At 48.8% G+C, this 22,022-nt stretch overlaps 2 protein-coding genes and 1 long non-coding RNA gene across 10 annotated transcripts in view; 1 reads left to right on the top strand and 2 right to left on the bottom strand.

Moving 5' to 3' along the window:
- Positions 1-10,562, bottom strand: part of LOC123334815 — a 111,526-nt gene extending 100,964 nt beyond the window's left edge. The window contains exons 1-2 of one of the 3 annotated variants that reach the window (XR_006552966.2): positions 9,078-10,562; positions 4,153-4,299 (exon numbers count right to left, since the gene is read on the bottom strand). This is a non-coding gene — a long non-coding RNA (uncharacterized LOC123334815). The remainder of the gene's footprint in view (positions 1-4,152; positions 4,300-9,077) is intronic. The other 2 variants (XR_006552965.2, XR_006552967.2) reach the window with 2 other exon arrangements.
- TBXAS1 (thromboxane A synthase 1) overlaps positions 1-17,230 on the top strand; it is a 173,922-nt gene extending 156,692 nt beyond the window's left edge. The window contains exons 10-13 of one of the 4 annotated variants that reach the window (XM_006078775.4): positions 8,358-8,449; positions 13,082-13,219; positions 14,970-15,132; positions 17,002-17,230. In XM_006078775.4, coding sequence (XP_006078837.3) covers positions 8,358-8,449; positions 13,082-13,219; positions 14,970-15,132; positions 17,002-17,076 — 468 coding nt within the window. In that variant the 3' untranslated portion in view covers positions 17,077-17,230. The remainder of the gene's footprint in view (positions 1-8,357; positions 8,450-13,081; positions 13,220-14,969; positions 15,133-17,001) is intronic. The other 3 variants (XM_006078777.4, XM_006078776.4, XM_006078778.4) reach the window with 3 other exon arrangements.
- A 3,339-nt stretch (positions 17,231-20,569) lies between these two features.
- PARP12 (poly(ADP-ribose) polymerase family member 12) overlaps positions 20,570-22,022 on the bottom strand; it is a 46,528-nt gene continuing 45,075 nt past the window's right edge. For all 3 annotated transcript variants that reach the window (XM_006078779.4, XM_025291641.3, XM_044946946.2), the window contains exon 12: positions 20,570-21,676. In XM_006078779.4, coding sequence (XP_006078841.2) covers positions 21,351-21,676 — 326 coding nt within the window. In that variant the 3' untranslated portion in view covers positions 20,570-21,350. The remainder of the gene's footprint in view (positions 21,677-22,022) is intronic.

Consider the following 22,022-nt stretch of genomic DNA (forward strand, 5'->3'; position numbering starts at 1 on the left):
CCCCAGTGCCCCAGTTTAAGTGAGCCATGAGGAACCCAGGCCTGGGCTCAGCCTCACCCTGGGGACTCAAGCGCTCTGCCTGGAGACTGGGCGCCAGGGGACTATGGGTTTTCTTCCGGGTCAGGGGGCAAAAGGGCAAAGTGAGAGTTGCCACATTTTCCCTGGGAGGATTCCATCTCATGGTCCAAGTCCCCTGGAGAATGAGTGCAAGTGGAAACCTTGAGTCTTCTCGGGTCTCCGTCTTCCCTTCTGTCCCTAGGCTTGAACTCCCTTGGCCTTATATTACGGGACGCCAGGGTCCCAGCTTCTAGTGGGTGGGGCCTGACCTGACCCCACCCATTATATGCAACACCAAGTCTGGTGCATGTGTGTGAGCATTTAGCAAAACTGTCTGATGCTGGTATTTCTTGGGAGGAACAAAATTGAGGCCTCCCCCACTTCTATTTCCTTTAGAAAAATAAGAAAACATAAATTTTTCTATTAGATCCCTGAGCCTCCAGGAAAAATCTTTTTGAAAGCAATGACATTTTAATTTTCTTTTTATCATTCTACTCCACATGGTATCAGCACACACCCAGACTGAGGTGTACATGTAGGTGTGAGTGACTCAGAGTGTGTGTCTGTAACTTGCAGAGAAAATGGTACACAAAAATCCAAATGTAGCAAAGTGAGGTTAACAGGCAAGGAGAGTATTTCCCACTTAAAATTATTTATCAATAGTTTCCCATAGAGTTCCCTTGTGTGTGCTTCAGCTCAGTCATGTCTGATACTTTGTGACCCCACGGACTGCCAGGCTCCTGCCAGGCAGTCTGTCAGGCTCCTCTGTCCATGGGATTTCCCAGGCAAGAATACTGGAATGGGTTGCCATTTCCTCCTCCAGGGATCTTCTCAACCCAGGGATTGAACTCACATTTCTTGCATCTCCTGCTTTGATAGGTAGATTCTTTACCACTGTGCCACCTATCAGATTTAGCTACCACATTTAAATATTGGTTTGCAGAGACTAAACTAAATGATAGAAAGACCAAGAGACTGAGCAACTTAGACATAAAAGTAGCAGTTATTGCCCATTGAAAAATCAAATAGAGATGAAAACATCTCTCTGAAAATGATTGAGAATGCAAACCATAAGGCAAAGTTTCCATTCACTTTTTTGTTTCTATTTTCCCCCAATATTTAAGATTTAATCAATATTTCCCAATATTAAATGTTAGTAAATATTTAAAATTTATTTACAACCGTCTAAGAGTATGTGTGTGTATGCTAAGTCCCTTCAGTCATGTCTGACTCTTTGCAACCCTATGGCCTGTAGCCCTCCAGGCTCCTCTGTCCATGGGATTCTCCAAGCTAGCATAATGGAATGGGTTGCCATGCCCTCCTCCAGGGGATCTTCCCAACCCAGGGATCAAACCCATGTCTCGTATGTCTCCTGCATTGGCAGGCAGGTTCTTTACCACTACCACCACCTGGGAAGCCCATCTAAGAGTACAGTTACTTGTTTTGCAGAACAGGTGCCAGCTGAACAGGATTCTGTAAGATTGTAGAATGGCTTTCCTCCTTGACACATCCTTCCAGAGTAGTTTAACATGGAGAACAGAGGGCCTTGTGATGAAACGTGCTCCTGGCCTCTGAATATTACGTTTAAACAGAAGTCCTGTCTGCCTGTTTTGTACTTTAGTTTCCAGAGACCTTTCACCTTTACCATCTCGTTGGCTCTGCTCCAAGAGACGGGTGGGGAAAAATCATGACCTGGAACTCAGAGACTAGGGGACCTGTTGATGTTGCCTTGGTGACTGGCCCAAGGCCAGGGCTGCTGGGCAATGGATGCAGGGCAGAACCCCTGGTGGGATGTGGTGACCACCCCGAGGCCCGGCCCAGGCCAGCCAGAGAGGCTGCAGGGGCATCCTCGTGGGGTGAGAGGCAGATTTACTGTAAGGGCTCTCCCAACTCTTAATTCTGGTAACCTGGGCTTTGCTACAGGCTTTGGGGGGAGTGGGTACCCTTGGGGATCCAATTGTAACATTATCTCTTGGAAATCCAGATGCTTGAAGTGCTTCCTGGCTTGACTCTGCTCAGATCCTACTCCACGCAAGTCCCCCAACACTCCAGGCCAAGCAGACCCCCTTGGACCTTGCCAGCACAGACAGAGGGTCTGAGCATGCCGAGGGGGACAGCCCAGGGCTGACTGGTGCAAATCTCAGCCCCAGCTCCCCAGGCTCTTGCCTGCAAGGCCTCGGCTTCTATTTAAACATCTGGGCCGAGCTCACCAACTTTTTCTTCCAAGGAAAAGCACTTCCTTGACTAAACTTTCGTTTCTTTCTCTTTTACTTCAAATAAATTCTACTCCCACCCCCATTTAAAAAAATATTTTTATTTATTTGGCTGCCCAGGGTCTTAGTTGCGACATGTGGGACCTAGTTCCCTGACCAGGGATTGAACCTGGAACCCCCGCATTGGGAGCATGGAGTCTTAGCCACTGGACCACTAGGAAAGTCCCCCAATCCCATTTTTTTATTGTGTCCTTTTTTTTTTTTTTCTAGATGGCAAAGAAAAACATGCCACCTCTTCCATTTCATTTCCCCCACCATGATCCATGCCTGCTGCATTTCGTTCATGTCTGCCCCAGACCCAGGTGCCCTGCACAGAGGCCCTTCTGTCTTCTGTACCCAGGGCTCTGCTCTCCAGCCTCCAAGACATCCCAGAACAGCCCCTCTCCCACTCAGACAGCCTAACACAACCATTTCAGATTCTTTCACGCATCTCAGAGTCTTTACACAGGCTGTTGCATGCTCTATTGTTATTTAAATTTCTATCTACTACCTTAATTTCTTATGAAGGAAAACTTTAAGCTATATAAGTTGGAAAAATAGCTGAGTGAACCCCTGTGTACCCATCACTCAGTTTCAACAAGTGTCAAATGGTGGCCACTTTGGTTCCCCTGCCCTCTCCTACTCTGCCATTTTCTTTTTTGGCTTTTAAATCCCAGACATCGTCTCACGTTTTTCATCTCTGTTGTGAAGAATTTGGATTCAAGATTGCCGAGGTCCTTTTGGGTTCAGTTTGACTCTGAGCAGAAGCGCAGGTTCCCTCCCGGGGAGTCCCCATTTGCCATACGCTTGCTGCCCTCTGCTGGCCGGGCTGGCTCAGGACACTTCTGCCCTCGATGCTGGCCCAGATTTTCCTCAAATAACTTAACCCAGGAGGGGTGTGGCGGGGCTGGGGTAGGGGGTGGGGCGGGGGGGACCGGGTTCTAAGGGGTGAAGGGGAGTCTGAGTGGGGGGTGGGGACTGCCTCGCCTGGGTTTGGTTAAGACGCTGAGACCTGAGCGCCCCCCTTCAACCACATTCATACATCCATGCAGAAAAGATCACTAGGGCGGGTCAGACAGATAGTCTGCAGCGGTCTCACCCCCTTGGCTGCACAAAACCAGCATCCAGGCCCCACCCCGAACCAACAGTCAAACCCCTGAGAGGCCAGGGATCAAGCATCCTTATATACTAAACCCCCCCCCCCCCCCCCCCCCCCCCCCCCCGGCTGCATCTAATGTTCAAGCAAGTCAAGAACTGCTGGGCCAACACGCCAATGTTGGTATGCATCTTGAGCCCAAAGCTAAGAAGTAGTGAATTAAAAAAAAAAAAAGCTCATCAGGGAAAAGAATAAATGAAGACTTGACCTCACAATACAAATTACCCTTGGTCTATCTTAAAAAGTCCCTTCCAAGTGCTGACAGCTTCCAGCCAGACACTTTTGTTTGAGGAACCAATACCATGGACTTGCTAGGGATGCTACTCTTAGATCTGGTTTCCTTTTCTTTTTTGAGATATAGTTCTGCATTTGGGTGAACAGTACCACTGTTCTGTTCTGGCTTTTTACATGTCTGCATTTGTTAAGACTCCTTTCATTGCAGAGTTTAACAGAATTTGGCTGTCACTAAGTTAGGTCAAAAATGAGAACTTGCTGGAAGGGTACTGAGACACCACCCGCAGGGCTCCTTGCCAGGAGCAGATGGCAAACAGGACACAAGGAAATAGACCCTGTCCTTTGCCTCTGGTTCTCTGCACATCTAATTCATTGCTTCTTTCTCACGGCAAACATGTTTACTGCTCATTAATCCACACGTCGGTACATGGCCACCAACAGATCATGACTCACCTGTGTTCAGCTTCCAGCTGCTGGAGAACAACTCCTTTTTCCTCTGCCTAGGTCCTTTAAAAGTCCAGGCTGACACTTTCACGTCAGAGCCCCACTCGTGAGCCAGTCAACTGTGGCCTGCAGGGCTGACTATGTAATTTGTCCAACCTGATGCCAAATGGAAAAAAGCAAGGGAAAGTGCCATTAACAGTACATAGAAAGGCTCTTCCTTTCTTCTCCCACCTCTCAAATTATCACAGTGTGTTTTATTTTCTATTTAACACCAGTCTAAGTAAAGAAAACTCTAAATTTTAAATTATCAGTGTGAATTTTACCACTCATCTCTGGATCATGCAATGCCACTTTTAAATGGTAATATCAGAGCATTTAACTCACATGCAGAACCACTGAAATTACATAACTAGTATTTTGGGACTCATGGGCCAGAAGAGATAAAGACAAACTAAACTCCTCAAGATTGGAAGGAAGATGAGGGGGTGCGCCAGGTTCCCCCAGAGTGTGGGGGCACAGGATGAGTTGGGAGAGTCAGGAGCCTGGGATCTCTGCCCCTCCTCCAGCCACCAAGCCCACCTACAGGATGGCACCCCTAGACCCCGGGGCAGGGTCTAGGGAAGATGAGCCAGGCATCCCCCTTCCCAGATCCAGCCCCCAAACCCACAGTAGGTTGTCACTCCCCAAAGATCTTTAAACTTCTGCACCAGGAAACATGCAGTATTAGACCAGGAGTGGGCAGAGGCTTGCCCAGGCCAGCACACAGCCACAGTGCTGCCTGCCCAGAGCAGGGATGGCCAACACCATGCCCACTCCAAGATGCTTCAGGGTGAATGCACCCCATGCCTACATTCTCCACACCTGAGCCTAGGCCCCTGAGGAATGGAGGGCAATGGTGGTCAAAGGGAAACCAGAGAGGGGTGGCCAGGCTGGGCCCAGGCCACCAGGGACAGGAGAGCAGACAGCTGAGAACCCGCCCTGGGGAAGAAGCCAAGGTGGGAGCCCTCATGGGTGAGGCTCCAAGCCCCGGTGCTCACTCCAGTATCCCCTCAGACTCTGCTCCCTAAACACAAATTCAAAGATATGACGATTAAGATTCTCCACAGGGGACTCCCCTGGCAGTCCAGGGTTAAGACTTCACCTTCCAACGCAGGGGGTGTGGGTTCCATCCCTGAATTGGAAGCTAAGATCCCACATGCCTCAACAGCCAAAAAAAAAAAAAAATCAAAATATAAAATAGAAATAGTATTGTGACAAATTCAATAAAAATTAAAAAAAAAAGAAAAAGAATCTCCTCTTGGCAACCACAGAGCATTAAACCCCAAGCATTAGAGCCCCTCTCTCCAGTCATGTGTTTATCGGCCCGGCCCTGGTGGCCTGGGATGGAGGTGGAAGTGTGGGGTCAGGAGATAACCTTCTAAATAAACAGTTCCCAGAAACGAAGACGGAGAATGTTGGGAAAGCCAACTGTTTTCATTTTTGCCTTTCAAATTTGTAAACATTAGGCTGCACGTGTTTTCAGAAACTTGACTTTGTGTGTGTGTGTGTGTGTGTGTGTGTGTTAGTCACTCAGTCATGTTCAACTCTTTGTGATCCTGTGGGCCATAGCCCACCAGGCTCCTCTGTCCATGGAATTCTCCAGGAAAGAATACTGGAGTGGTTTGCTATTCTCTTCTCCAGGGGATCTTCCCGACCCAGGGATCCAACTCGGGTCTCCCTTGTTACAGACAGATTCTTCACCATCTCAGCCACCGGGGACATTTTTCACTCAGCACTCAGCAGTATTTTATGCACTAATGGCTACCTTATATTGAGCAGCTATACTCTTAACAGATTAGCTAAGGTATTTACCATGGACTTCAGAACTCCACATGTTCTGGCCCATCACTCTCCCCTCTGCCTGTCTGCCCCTCACACACTAAGCATTTAGTGCTTACGCATTTGCTCCTGCCGGCGTGGTCCCCTCTCTCATGGGGACAGCCTATTGGCCTTACCTTAGAGTTTAGGTTCTGTCCTGGTGCATGATGCTACCCAAGGACAGATGTTTCTAAGGCAACCCTGATGTTGCTGATCCAGGGAGTTCTGTCTTACAATCACTGGTTTAGATCCCATGCAAGGTGGCTGCTGCAGGCTTGTGAGCAGCTCCCAGGGGTAAGATGGGGCCTGCAGAATGGACTTGCCTCAAGTGCTGCCCCCTGCTGTCCTGAGAGGAGAAGACAGAAGCAAGCCAAAGAGGAGAAGAAGAAAAGTCCTCCCAAATTGAGGACTTCTCTTTGAACATCATTAACTGATCTATGACTTCCCAGGTGGCACTAGTGGTAAAGAACCCAATGCAGGAGTCATGGGATATGTGGGTTTGATCCCTGTGTCAGGAAGATCCCCTGGAGGAGGAAATGGTAACCCAGTCCAGTATTCCCATGGACAGAGGAGCCTGGTGGGCTACAGTCCATAGGGTCACAAAGAGTCTGACCAGAGTCAGACACAGCTTAGCTACTGAGCGTGCCCGCAACTGATTTAAAAAGATGAGACTGTCATCAAGCAGGTAATTTAACTCAAGCGCTGTAGGGAGTGGACAGACAGGATGAGAGAAATGGGGAGGTGGGGGGCGGATATCCTCCAATTAGCACAGCAGCTAACAAACTCCTATAACCCTTCCCTAACTCATCCCACCCACAGGGGTGCCCACACCTAGCTTCTCAACATCCCACCAGTTCACTGTCACCCCTTCCTCGCATCACGGGTGACGGCAGAGAGTGACAGTGTCCCCCATGGAAGTCATCCGGGGATGTTAGGGTTCCCCAACCCTGGGTGCTGGAGTTGTGCTTCTCCGCACCTTTGCCCTAATCAATATTTTCCAGCTTTTTATAACCTGATGAGTGAAAACCAAATCTCATGCTATCAATTTGTATTTTTCATCAAGGCAACTCATACTTGTTGCCTCTTCATTTCTCTTGACCACTTTTCTGATGAGTTTCTTTTCTTACTGATTTACTGTAGCTCATGGAGTTTTGGGGCTTCCCGCATAGCTCAGTTGGTAAAGAATCTGCCGGCAATGCTGGAGACATGGGTTCAATTCCTGGGTTGGGAAGATCATCTGGAGAAGGAAATGGCAACCCACTCCCATATTCTGGCTTGGAAAATCCCAAGGACAGAGGAGCCCGGCAGGCTATAGTCCATAGGTCGGAAGAGTCGGACACGACTTAGCGCTATCTTTCTTTTCTAGTTTTTGTTACCATTGATCCTTTCTAGACGAAGCAGTTGTTTTTGTTTTGCTGTTTTATTATTTGTCTTTTAACTTTATGATGTGCCCATTACTACCCTGTGGCAACCTCCCTGAGATTTGCTAGAGGACAAGTGTTTACAAAAATAATCAAAAAATGATCACTAATAAGAATAGAAAAGAGTTTTATTTGAGCTAAACTAGTCCAGAAGCCCACTTCTCAGATTACTCTGAGAAATTGCTCTGGAGAAGTAGGGTTTTCAGCCCAGTTTTATATCTCATCAGAACAAAGAACATTAAACAAGTCAGGGTTACATTTCTTCAAGGTTTCAAAAAAAAAAAAAAGACCAGTGCATACATAGCAAGTCAACATGGCCTTGACACCTGGGAAGGGAGTCTTATCATCAAAGGAGAACCAGCATTGGCTTCCCAGGAAGAAAGGCATTTAATCTTTATTTTTAACACAGACATTCTTTACTCCCAGTCAATATGCTGGTTTCTTTACTAATTGAAGCAGTTGTACAGTGTATGTTTGACAGGCCACAAAGGGGCTACTTTAGTTAGTGTAAAATTCAAGTGAACTCATGTATAAAGCCAGAATGACTTCCCTATATCTTGATATGAAAAATAACTTTTTATCATAAAGGAGTGTGTACAATACGTAGCCTGCCACACCATCCGCTCTCAATAATCGCTAGCAGGGCAGCCGCCGCCGTCGTTTTATAACACACGTCTGACACCCAGAGGCCCCGCAGTCCCAGGCCTGCTGGTCTTCAGTAACGCGCAGCACCGTGAAACCAGCGTAATAGAATATGTAGACTGTTCTGCGGAGTGCTAATCTAATGCCATTTGGACGGGATCATGTTTCATCTTGTGGGGTTTCCATGTAAGTGTTTGTGAGCACTGAAGCTGCTCTAAAGTTAGTGGGAAAGACTGAAAGCTGTGTGACTCGATCTCACTCAGCGTTCCTCCTTTGTCACCACCCCTCCATCAGCCGGCCCCCGAGTACTGCAGCCTCCAGGAAGGTCTGCCCTACTTGGACATGGTGATTAAAGAGACCTTGAGGATGTACCCACCAGCTTTCAGGTAAGCCTGCACCCCAGGTCTTCAGTCATCACCTGTGTTGTGAAGAATGCTGGACCCAAGCTCCTGGAGGGGAAGGTCTGAGTAATGGGGGTCATCTCCAGGGGGCACTGGACACCATGCCGGACATACGGTCACCATGGAAGTAAATGTCCGGCCTATATTCCTATATGTTAACTATCTTTTCGAAATGTCATTGCTGTTTTCTTAACACGACCTTCCTCCCCAACCCAAGCCAATCTCTTTGGCCTCCTAGACTCAGATGACTTTTGCTCTTTCCCTGGCCTGTTCATTCACCAGCTACTTATTGAGCATCTACTTTATGCCATGCGCTGGGAGATCAGCCAAAACAGATAAAGCATCTGCCTTTGAAGTTGACAGTCCAGAGGGGAGCATCCAAGGCCTGGGATGCTCCTTCATTCTCTCCAACGATCCGCACCCCACCCCATCCTCAGAGCTCCCACCCAGGACTTAGTGCTCCAGGATGTCTGACTCAGCCAGCCTCACCCGTTCCCCACTGGCTCTCTCCCCACTACAGCACTCTGCACACTGACTCTACTTCATATTATATTTTTGGATACTTTTCAACTGCTCTGCAACATTTCACCAAAGTGCTTCCAGCCACACCAACCTGTAAATGCCTTGAGAGCAGGAATCAGGTCTTCTGCTTCTTTCAAATTCCCCCTAAATGAGATGCTACCAAATTCCAGGCTCATTCATCCCAAGCACAGTAAGCCAAGCGCTGAGATGCTGAGGTTTGCAGCACGTTCACAAGGCAGCCAAGCGTGGAGACAGAACAAATCTCCAGGCTGCCTCCCCCACTTCAAGTGGCCCAGGTATTCGTGGGATAAAGTGGCAGCTGAGGAGCATGGGGAAAGGTAATGATTGGAGATGAGAAAAAGGTGAGGCAATTGTAGTTCTAAGCAGGTGCAAGGAAGCTATAGGTGTCTCCATGGGAAGCAAGTTCAGAATATGGCGGCCTTAGTGTCAAAACAAAAGATAGTTTTGAGCTCTCTGAGGTCAAAAGGTCAGCAAGAAGCCACTTGCACGTGCCCAGTTGGAGCGTCAGCGGTCTTAACCAGTCTTAACAGGCTCAAGCTCCAACTAGACACAGCTGTCTCCAAGTTCCTGAAAAAAAAAAAAAACAACAAAAACTTGGAAAAACATCTTACTGTTGAAGCTGCCTGGTCCTTACAGTACGGGCAGGCTGTTGTGTAGCAACAATTAAAGCAAGCTTCATCAATGAAGGCAAGCTGAATGGATCTAACTGAGGACTACCCTGAGTTTCAGAGGCAGCCCATGGAGCACAGGGTCCAACTTGGGTCTCCAGACCTTCAGAGAGTGAAACGTTGCCAGAGCTCAGGCTCTAGGAACAGAGGCAACCCAAAGCATGTAACTTAGAAATTCTACTCTGCATCTCTAGGAAGCATTGTACCACATAAACCATATGGAGGTAACTTTTGCCATTTTAAAAAGAGAAAATGTGGATGATGTGAAGGTATCTCAAAATTATATTCCAAACCGAAAATATCCTAGCGAGTGTGATTGTAGACATTGTGCAAAACGTTCAGACCCAGAGCCAAGAGAGAATTCCCAGGGTGTGAGTCAGATCACATCCTTCTCAAGAACACATGCTTTCAGTCTCCTGGTCCAGGAGCAGACAGGCACGCCAGGGCTCGCCTCGTTGCTCTGCTGACACCAGTATTAAGACCTGATCCTGGGACTTCCCTGGTGGTCCAGTGGTTAAGACTGCAATTCCACTGCAGGGGGCACGGGTTTGATCCTTTGTTGGGAAACTAACAGTCTGCATGCTGAGTGACCAAAAAAAATAAAAGACCCAATTTCACAGGCCTTACCTGACTTCCTTGGGAGCCTCAGAGCAAACTGTCATCCGGTCTATTTTTTGTTTTTGTTTTCGTTTTTTAATGATTTATACCAGCTTCCTTCCCAGGGAACTGTGGGCAGCTGCTATACACATGAAATTCAAAATAAGACATTCAGTGATACACAGATCAAAGACTGTTCAGAGGAAAGAATCCTTGATGGGATACCAGAGATGGTGACAATTGGGGTCAGGCTTGGTGGCTGAGGTTCCCAGGAGAGAGGAAAACTGGTTGAGTTGAACCATCCTGTTCTCTATTGGGAGGAAAGTGTAGAAACTGATCAAAGACACATCATTTCCTGGATCTAAAGCCAATCAAGCCTTCATCACATGAGACCTTGCATAGATGACATGTCGAGCGACAAAGTCCACAGTCTCCTCAGCACTAAAATTCTGCAGGCAATTCTCCTCCTGATCCTTTATAAGCAGAAAAGTGTAAAAGGAAGTCAGTGAAGGCATGGTTCTGGGGAGCCAGGATGCTGCGATCTTACCTGAGGGCAGGACAGAACCCAGAGTATCTAGATGGATTTGTTAAAATTCCCACTATATAAAAACAATAGATCCAGGTTTCCCTAATGACAGAGCCAGTCTGGACGGAAAGTCAAGACAGTCTCGGTCCTGCCAACAGTTTACTGTGTGATCCTGGGTAAGTTCCGGGCTGTCCTGGGCTTCTGTGCCTTTAGAGGGCACACGACACCCGCTCTGCCTGCTCCGGAAGTGTTGGGAGGATCAGTGAGACAGCAGACGTGGAAACATGATACCCCTGCAGGCAGGGTGTCATGCAAGGTATGAAGTAAAGAGCAAGAAGCATTTGAGTTGAATGGCCTCCACCCAGTCTCCAGTCTCAGGCAAGCCGTGGTCTCCCTTCCCCCGGACCTACTCCACTGGTGGTTTAAACCCCATCACTCTGTTGACTTCTGTCATCAAACAACAGAAGTGAGAGAGGCAGACAAGAGGCCCATTTGCTTTAGCCCAGGCATAGGGTTTGGGGGTGAACATAGAATTTTGCTTTTTAATTTTATTTTACTTTATTATTTTAATCTCAGAAAAACGCTTGACTTTTCTCAAGCACTGACACATTTGACTGATACCCTTATTCCTAAAAAATAAACCCTCAAAATTGCCTTTGTGGAAAATGTAACAATTCTCTTTGAAGAATTATTAATGTCGATCCAAGAATCTGTGCAGTATAATTCAGCAGAATCTGGCCTGGTATGCAGCATCAATATTTTGGCCACCTGATGCAAAGAGTTGACTCGTTGGAAAAGACCCTGGTGCTGGGAAAGATTGAGGGCAGGAGGAGAAGGGGACAACAGAAGATGAGATGGTCGAGATGGTTGGATGGCATCACCGACTCAATGGACATGAGTTTGAGCAAACTCCAGGAGACAGGAAAGGACAGGGAAGCCTGATGTGCTGCAGTTCTTGGGGTCACAGAGTTGGACATGACCTAGCAACTGAACAAACAAAAAATGTGGCCTAGTCTAGCCAGATGGGAGGCCGGATGATGTACAGAAGGGAAGGCCCCGTTTTCTGGCTTTTAGGGGGTATTGCCTCTAGATCCAAGCTCTTTCTGGTAACTGAAAAGGAAGGAGGTTGGGGTATACTCTTATCTGCTCCCCCGGGACTGAGGGTGCACACATCAGAGCCCCTGCCTGCTCTGATTAGAGCAAGAGTGTTTTGTGACCAGTTCCGAGCACACGATAATTGCATTCGCTGCTTAGGCTCTGAATGGGAGTCTCACAGCCTTGGCCTTTCACGTTCCTGATACAGTGAAGGCTTGGACAGGGGAGCCTGGTGGGCTGCCGTTTATGGGATCGCACAGAGTCGGACACAACTGAAGCAACTTAGCAGCAGGATAACAGAGTGACAAATGCAGCAACGAGCCACGAGTTACTCTTAATTTCTTTGATAAGCAGGAATGGGGTACAACAGTGATTTGTGTAATAACTTTATCTCCTCTGAGATATTTAGGGAAACCTAGTTCTGCAACCTGAAGTAAAAGCCAGCATAAATTATTTTTAATTTTTAAAGTAATTATTCATATTACCAAAATAAAATTGTTTATACTTAAAAAAAGAATGAAGAAATACAGAAGGATCCAAAGAAAAAGTCAGCCCCCCGCTCCAGTCACCCACCATCCTCTGCCCTAGTGCCACCCCTTACAGGAGGTCATGGTAGAAGTTTAGGTATTCTTCCGTAAACATTATGTTCATAGGCAGACACATATGGTCTAGCCTTTTCAAATAAAACGTAAATGGTATTAAGCCATTGTCATTTGGTAAAAGAAACAATCTGATCAAGATGCTTCCCTCTCCAGTAGAAGTTCTCCATAGCCACACAGACAATGAAGGGCAAGAGATGTGCAAACCCAAATTTCCTGTAGGTAAAGCAAGGGTGTGGCCCCGATGGGAAGGGGAAGAAGAAAGCATGGTGGCCAGGGGACGATCCCTGCACGGCTTCCAATACCAAGATCCTCGTGCACCCCAACACCAGGCATAAGACAGGTTCTTCAGGCTGAAGGAAGGGATGGATGAACCTAGAGACTCCAGGGTCCAGAGCAATGTAGGGTTAATAGCCAAAGCGGGGGTGGGGTTGGTCCCTGTCCGGGTCACCCCAGGAAGAAGGCTGGACCTCCCATCCGCCAGCCCCCTCCCACACTGCAGACCTGAGCCCCAGCACAGCCGCCCCCCGGGCTCTCCATCTCGTCTCTGCTCTGCCTCAAGGCGGGGGTGACCCGTGTGTCCCCGCAGGTTCACGCGGGTGGCGGCACAGGACTGCGAGGTGCTGGGCCAGCGCATCCCCGCGGGCACGGTGCTGGAGACGGCCGTGGGCGCTCTGCACTACGACCCCGAGCACTGGCCGAACCCCGAGAACTTCAACCCCGAGAGGTGAGTACTGCCCTTTCAAGAGGGCTGGTGGGGAAAGTGAGTGTGAGGATTGGAGGCAGCTTCCAGGAGAGATTTAGTGAAGTGCCCCCAAAGTCCAAAGCTGCGGCAATCAGAGAGAAGTTTTTGAGGCATAATTTCCAAAGGAACTAAGTGTACCATTTTTGAAGAGATCAAAACACAATCCAGAGGTTTAGCCATTTCCACAGCACTGCATGCAAATAACAAGGCACTTTGAGGTGGATGTCCACTGTTTGTTCACACCAAGAAACAGGACACCTTTCAGAAACACGTTACGATGTAGCAGGATATCACTTCCTTTTTAAAAAAATGAATGCCTGTTCCAAAACAAGAGTATCAACAATTTCTTCAGGAATTCATGAAGCCTGGCTATGCTAACATGGTAGACCTGAATACCCCCTTCCGTCCCCCGCATGGATTTGGTCCATTGTCTAAATTTCATTTCCAGACTCCCAATTTAAAATGTCTGAGCAGGCATCTGCACTTCCTCCTCATGAGAGAGGATGCGTGCCGCCTCCTGGTTGATCTGGCAAGTGAGGAGCTGGCCAGCTGGCAGCTGTGTTTCCACCGTTAGTGGCTCCATCTTCCTTTTAATGCAGCCCTGACTCTACAACCCCAGTCCCTGGGAAACAATGGCAGTAGGACCCAGATAAGTAACACTGTGCTGCTCAGCAGCTCCTGGAATTACGGTAGAGATCCAGACACATCAACAGCAGCTGCAGGGTTTATAGCATCACCTTTGAAAACAAATGGCCTTGAAACAAAAAGGGCTTCCCTGGTGGCTTAGGCAGTAAAGAGTCCCGCCCACAGTGCAGGAGACCCCAGTTCGATCCCTGGGTCGGGAAGATCCTCTGGAGAAGGAAATGGCAATCCACTCCAGCATCCTTGCCTGGAGAATTCCATGGACAAAGGAGCCTAGCAGGCTACAGTCCATGGGGTCGCAAGGAGTCAGACACAACTGAGTGACTTCACTTGAAAACAAAAAGTGCCTTAACGTGAAAAGTGGGTCAAAGATTCTTGGGCCCATGAGATCCAGAGGCAGTAATAAGTGAGCTGGCCACTATTACAAAATAGTGGTTGTCACCTAGCGTTACTGTCATGGAACACGTGTGGCAAATGTCATTTGGAGCTGAAGAAGAGCTTCCAGTGAGTCAAATACTGCCACCCCCAGAGGTTCAACCAGAAAGGCAAATGTGGGCAGGGAGACAGCTCCCATCATGGCATCAAGAGACAAACTGGTAGGACAAGGCCGTCAGAGGGGGCTGGTGCCCAGGGACTCTGCTTAGGAAGTGGATGCCCGCCAGCTAGGGTCACCTTCTGGCTGCTGGGGAAACTGGAGCCATAGGTGAAGCCAGGCCTGTGGTTTCTTGGAGACCTTCATCCCGGATTCTAGTGAGTCTGCGGGCACATTAACCACGCAGTGAATTCATAAGGAGAGGCAGAGAGGGCAAAGTTGATGTTCCCGGTGATTCTTTGAATTCAACAGTGCCTGGAGGGCTTGGCAGGACAGGAGGAGCAGAGCCCAGACTGAAGCGTGTGGAAGGGTGGCCACCTGCTCCGGAGCCCTGGGGACTGACGGGTTCAGCAGAAAACGATCCTGCAGACCCCGGGGGGCGGGGCGCGGGGCACAGGGGGTTGGATGGTTGAGGCCCCACCTGCCTGGTAGAAGGAGCGTGAAGCCCTGTGTAGGGCGGCGGTGTTCCGGGCCCACCCTGACCATGCCGCCCTGCAGGTTCACGGCCGAGGCGCAACAACGCCGGCGGCCCTACACGTACCTGCCGTTCGGGGCGGGGCCCCGGAGCTGCCTCGGGGTGCGGCTGGGGCTCCTGGAGCTCAAGCTGACGCTGCTCCACGTCCTGCGCAAGTTCCGGTTCGAAGCCTGTCCCGAGACGCAGGTGAGCCCCGCCCGCTGCTCCGGGCGCAGGGGTACCCACCGCACCCCAACTTCCCACTCCAAGAGCCTTCCAACCGTCGCACCTCCTGCCTGCTCAGGCCTCTTCCCTTTCCGGAATGCCATCCCTCCCCCTTCCCCACCCCCAGTCTAATCCCATCCTCGGAATCCAGATTGGTGTTCCCTCAGACCCCAAAGTGGCCCCCAAGAAGTTCTGCTCACAGGGCGTCCCCCATTCCTAGCCCCACCCCAGGTGCCAGTTTCTCCAGGAAGCCCTCCCTGACGACTTTGCCAGCCACAACAGACCGCTACTTTTTTTGAAGTCCTGTTTCAAGTGCGCTCCATACTTGCACTGTCTGGTATTACAGCCACTAGCCACACGTGGCTATTTATGTTAGTAATGCTGCTGCTGCTGCTGCTGCTGCTGCTAAGTCGCTTCAGTCGTGTCCAACTCTGTGCGACCCCATAGACGGAAGCCCACCAGGCTCCCCAGTCCCTGGGATTCTCCAGGCAAGAACACTGGAGTGGGTTGCCATTTCCTTCTCCAATGCATGAAAGTGAAAAGTGAAAGGGAAGTCGTGTCCGCCTCTTAGCGACCCCATGGACTACAGCCTACCAGGCTCCTCCATCCATGGGATTTTCCAGGCAAGAGTACTGGAGTGGGGTGCCATTGCCTTCTCTGATGTTAGTAATAAATCAATACAATTAAAAATTCAGCCCTTCATTTGCATTAACCACACTTTCAAGCACTCAGTACCCACTTTCACTAGTGGCTGCCTCAGGGGATAGGACAAGTCTAGATCATCTTGTTTCTTGAGCCTGTAACTGGTCTTCCATCAGGACTCAAAAGACATTGATCGGAAAGCCTGCCTGCCCCCAGCACTAAGAGGCCTGGTGGCACTTCTCTTCTTGGAGGTCCCATGGTAGCCACGAACAGTCCTTTCACACGCGGCTGTAGAGGATACCCTTTCTCGAGTAATTCTGTGGCTTTTCTTCCTAATCTCCATCCCACCATCGATCTACCTAAATTGGATATAAGGAAAGCCTTCTGAATGGCAGCGGACTTTCAGCAGGGACCTCTCCCCAAGCCCCTGGGAAAGGGAGAGGGGGGGGTCCTACTCAGTTTCTGGCTGGGTGCCAGGGTGAGAGATGAGAGGAGATGAGGAAGGTCTGGGGTTTCTTCACCACTTTGCACTCTGTGCCCTTAGGCAGGTCGGGTGGCCTCTCTGAACCTGTATGTTTTCATTTGCAGTGCTCTGCTCCCACCTTACAAGCAGACTTGTTAGAAGGATAACCGGGGGACCCCGCCTCTGCGAGATTCCCTGGTAGCTCAGCTGGTAAAGAATCCACCTGCAATGGCGGAGACCCCTGTTTGATTCCTAGGTCAGGAAAATTCCCTGAGGAGATACAGGCTACCCACTCCAGTATTTTGGGACCTCCCTGGTGGCTCAGGTGGTAAAGAATTCACCTGCAAGGTGCAATACCTAGGTTCAATCCCTAGGTTGGGAAGATCCCCTGGAGAAAGGAATGGCTACCCACTCCAGTATTCTGGCCTGGAGAATTCCATGGACAGAGGAGCCTGGCAGGCTACAGTCCATGGGGTTGCAATGAGTCAGACACAACTGAGCAACTTTCACTTTCCTCTGCGGGACGTTATTAACATAGGAAAGGGGTGAGTCCCTGTCCAAAACCAGGCCCAAGACACCAAGAGGCTCTGCGACCTCTCAGAGTGCCCCCGGGGAGGCCACTTTGCTCAGTCTCAGCCCTGCCCTCCCTCAGCCCAATTCCCACAACCTGCCTCAGACCCATTCCCACGGAACTTTCTCGTCAATAGGGTTAATTCTGACACATATTTTAATTTCCTCTATTTTAGGTACCACTGCAGCTAGAATCCAAATCTGCCCTAGGTCCAAAAAATGGCGTCTACATCAGAATCGTCTCCCGCTGACACCACCTTCTCATCCAAAGAAAATCCTTGTGTGGAAATGTGGATTTTTGTTAAAACACCACCGAAGCAGTTGAAAGCATGCCTGGCCTATGAATATAAAAGTGGTCATTTATGTAACATTTTCCAAATGCTTAATAAATGTGTATTGCACTTAGTTTTGAATTTGCTACTGGTGTTTAAAAAACAGATCCTCCTCTCAATAAAGGACTGGTACTAAATGAGTTAAAACATAGTTTGGACAAAATGACTGAGAACTTGGGGTTTTGGAAGAAATTCTGGCCTCCGGATGGAAGGCATCTATAGGGTAGGGGACACACAGATGCTCAAGAGGTCCTGATGGCCCAAGTATGGGGATCTTTTCAGTGTCTGCTGCATTGTGATGTTTAACTTAAAAGAATAATGTTGACCAGAAGCTCAACTTTAAAAGTGGTTCAAGAGCTTTATTATGTTTTGATTTTTCTAGGTAGAGTACTACCAACATTCTAAGTTTCAATGCACAGAAAAGTGATGAGGCCAAAATGTACTTTCTCTTTTAAAGTACATCCTATCTTAATGCTCTGTGGTGACCTGAATGGGAAGGAAGTTAAAAAGGGAGAGGTTATATGTATATATATAGCTGATTAATTTTGCTGTACAGTAGAAACTAACACAACATTGTAAAGCAGTCGCTCAGCCGTGTCTGACTCTTTGTGACCCCATGGACAGAAGCACACCAGGCTTCTCTGTCCTTCACCATCTCCTGGAGCTTGCTCAAACTCATGCCCATTGAGTCAGTGATGCCATCCAACCATCTCATCCTCTGTCGTCCCCTTCTCCTCTTGCCCTCAATCTTTCCCAGCAACAGTCTTTTCGCATCAGGTGGCCAAAGTACTAGAGCTTCAGCATCAGTCCTTCCAATGAATATTTAGGACTGATTTCCTTTAGGATGGACTGTTTGGATCTCCTTGCAGTCCAAGGGACTCTCAAGAGTCTTCTCCAACATCACGGTTCAAAAGCATCAATTCTTCAGTGCTTAGCTTTCTTTATGGTCCAACTCTCACATCCATACACGACTACTGGAAAAACCATAGCTTTGACTATACAGACCTTTGTTGGCAAAGTCATGTCTCTGCTTTTTAATATGCCGTCTAGGTTTGTCGTAGCTTTTCTTCCAAGGAGTGTCTTTTAATTTCATGGCTGCAGTCACCATCTGCAGTCATTTTGGAACCCCAAAAAGTAAAAGTCTGCCACTGTTTCTTTCCATTTTCCCCCATCTATTTGCCATGAAGTGATGGGACCAGATGCCATGATCTTAGATTTTTTTTAATGTTGAGTTTTAAGCCAGCTTTTTCACTCTTCTTTCACCGTCATCAAGAGGCTCTTTAATTCCTCTTTGCTTTCTGCCATAAGGGTGTGTCATCTGCACATCTGAGGTTATTGATATTTCTCCCGGCAATCTTGATTCCAGCTTGTGCTTCCTCCAGCCCAGCATTTCACATGATGTACTATGCATATAAGTTAAATAAGCAGGGTAACAATATATAGCCTTGACATACTCCTTTCCCAATTTGGAACCAGTCTGTTGTTCCATGTCTAGTTCTAACTGTTGTTTCCTGACCTGCATACAAGTTTCTCAGGAGGCAGGTTCAAGTGGTCTGGCATTCCCATCTCTTTAAGAGTTATCCAGTTTGTTGTGATCCACACAGTCAAAGACTTTAGCATAGTCAATAAAGCAAAAGTAGATGTTTTTCTGGAACTCTCTTGCTTTTTCTGTGATCTAACAGATGTTGGCAATTTGATCTCTGGCTCCTCTGCAACTATACTCCAAAATTTTAAAAAGAGCATTATAATTTTCTGTTTCTGGCTATGCTAGGTCTTTGTAGCTGTGTGTGCTGTGGGCTTTCTTTAGTTGCAGTGAGTGGGGAGTTACTCGTCATTGCAGCACATGGGCTTCTCTTGTTGCAGAGCACAGGCTCAGTAGTTACGACATGCAGGCTTAGTTGCTCAGAGGCGTGTGGGATCTTCCTGGATCAGGGATCAAACCCGTGGCCCTTGCATTGGCAGGCAGATTCTTAACCACTGTACCACCAGGGAGGTCCCCATCCTATCATTACTTTGATCTAAGAATCAAAATTCAGAGCTGAAGTTATTAAAAGTAATTATTGTGTTGCTGAGAAGTTCAAATGTAACAAACAACTTGCAAACTGAATCTCAGATCTGCCTCTGTGCCTTTTCCTCATGTATAAAATGAGGACGCTAACCTAGATCACAGCCCCCTCCTCTGTGCAACACCTGAGCAGCATCACAGGGCTGATGCTGTATAGGTAACAGAGCAGGAATCTGCAAGGATGTGGTACCGAGGCTGAGCCTCCAGTAGGAAGTGCAGGCTGTTGCAGGAGAGCCTCCCCGTGTCCACTGCTGTGATTTCGGCTTCTGCTGTTTTTTCTTCCTGCCTCCCGCCCCCAGCACCCCATGCTTTCCCCAAAGTGCCCCGCCTGCAAAGTTCCCTTCTCTGTCTGGCCTCTTAGAATATAAGCGGCCAGCCTCATGACTATTTGTTGTCAGTCTCTCTCTCTCTCACACACATACGCATGCTCTGCATCCCACTACCTCTTTGCATGGGAATTCTGAGAGGTCTTTTTGACTTCTTCCCATCACAATGCCCACTCCCCTCCCATGCCTGCAGGAATAGCTGCCCTCCACTTCCACCCACAATCCAGCTTCATGGACCCCAGCCCTTTCCTCAATGTCCAGTCCAGGTAGGTGGCAATGCGCTTTCTCAAAGGTCAGCAAGGGTAGAGGCCTTGGCAGACTCCACAGTTCACTTGACTTTTCTGGAGTATTTGATCACCTCCTGCTGTTCTCCTCACCCATTCCCCCAACGAAGCCACTCCTGCTGCTTCCCACCACTCAGCTCCTAGCAGTCTCAGATCTGAGAACCGCAGGCAGAGGCATCATGTGGAAACTGGACACATTACATCAGGAGGTGGGGGATGGAAAAGAAGGGTGCAGGGGAAGGGAAGACACCTTGCTGAGGACTGCACCGAGGCCAGCAGGCACAGCCACCCAGGAGTGGGTGGAGGGCCTCAAGAGGTGGAGCCATCCTGCCAGCCCCTCCACCCCCAGAGACCCTACCAACCGCTGTGTGTGCAGGAGACACAGAACATCCACTCCATGTCCAGAACACAGTGTACAATAGTGGATCTGGGTTTTGTGGGGCTTGAAATCTGAGTTGAGGGAAAGAAAAAGAAACAAATATGTAACTTTCAAATTTAACCAAAATGTATGATCATGCAGCCAGGTAGCTGTGGTTCCCCCGAGGGCTGTAGAAGCAGTCCCAGTGAATGAGGGGCTGTGAAGCTTCAGCTTCATCACCTTCATGATAAAACCAAGCACAGCCCTCCTCGAGGCCAGAAACAGGGGCTCTGTTTTATCCTGACACCCAGAAAAGTGACTTACCCCACAGGCGCCCAATAAACAGGCACTGAAAAATGAACCGCAGCCGCCACCCATGTCAGATAAGTATTTTTTTTTATTCCCAGACTCTGCTGTGACACTGCAGCACAGGTATTCAGATCTCACGCCGACATAAAAGCCTTATCCAGAGGGTGTTCTGTGCAGAGGCAGGGACAGGCATTCACACGCCAGGCCAGGTCCTGGGGGAGCCACTCATTCCTGTCATCTGCCACGACAGGGACTCCATGACACTACACAGTAGCCACTGGTCTAACAACTGGTCTAGCCACTGGTCTAACATGGGCCAATTTCAAGGCCAGAAGCCCAGGAGAAGCAGCAGAAATGCTGCCCGGATTAGACACACTGCAACGGACACGATGACTGTGCCCTGCCAGGCCCACAACACAGGACTTTCTGTACCAATGGCTACTGTGTCATTCTGACAAAAACAAATCCAGGTGCCACAAAGACCCTGAAACATCAAACCACTGAAGAGACAGAAATTGTTGCAAATTAAAACTAATCCATAAAACAGTGTCTGGAAACTCTGTGCCTGATGCCAATCTGCAGCAAAGTCAACAAAGAGTAAAAAATAAAACTTTAACACCCGAGTAAAAAGCAATAATGGATTCGCCTACCATCATTACTGGCCAGTCCAAAAGTGATTTAAAAGTGAAAATATTATCATCAGCCAGAGATTAAGAATCTTCGTAACTTCATCACCAAGTCAATGTTAAATGAACAGTTCATTAAAAGTTCTTTTTGTTTAAAAAAGAAACTTTCCCTAAACAGCTATTTCAAGTAAGATAAGCCAGAAAGGCATAAAACCATCGGGGTGCTCACTGCCGGCCGCTGAATAAAGAAACCAAGGAGAAGAAGGTGGGGGTGGCGGCTGGAGGCTTGGTGGAGGCAGTGTACTGGATGACGTACTCCGGGTAGGCCTGGTGCTTCTCGAAGATCACGAAGATGGAGGGTTCCGACATGCTGTTCACGCAGCTGTCGTACAGGATGTTGCCCTGGGCCTCCTTGATCGGGGGGCGGACGTAGGCGGTGCTGCCCCGGACGAACTCGCCCACCAGCACCCGAGCCAAGAACATGGTGTGGGTGTTGCTGTCGGTTTTGCAGTAGTGGTGGGAGTACGCAGCGTCCCGGGCAAAGTAGCTCCCTGCAAGGACACCAGGGTCAGCCTGTGGCCGGAAAATGCGAGCCCACCTCCTGCCAACAGGGCAAGACCTACAGCCTCTACCCTCCCTACGCCCCCGGTTTTTACAGCTTCTTCCTCATGAAGGGCTTCAGCGGGATCATGAAACTCTGAGATGGAAAACTCCTTTCAAGTAAGATCTGTCACTCCAACTCTAAAGGTCTCTGGGCCCCTCACTACTGACTCCCTCCCCCAGAATGTCAGCTTCCTGAGCCATAAAATGGGGCTGTGGCCCAACTTCGCAGGGTTAGTGTGGAAAAAGACCAAGACCCCACCCACAGAACACGCTGCAGACACCCGCTGCCCAGTA

Source organism: Bubalus bubalis, chromosome 8 (assembly GCF_019923935.1).
Source record: "Bubalus bubalis isolate 160015118507 breed Murrah chromosome 8, NDDB_SH_1, whole genome shotgun sequence".
Taxonomy (NCBI): domain Eukaryota; kingdom Metazoa; phylum Chordata; class Mammalia; order Artiodactyla; family Bovidae; genus Bubalus; species Bubalus bubalis.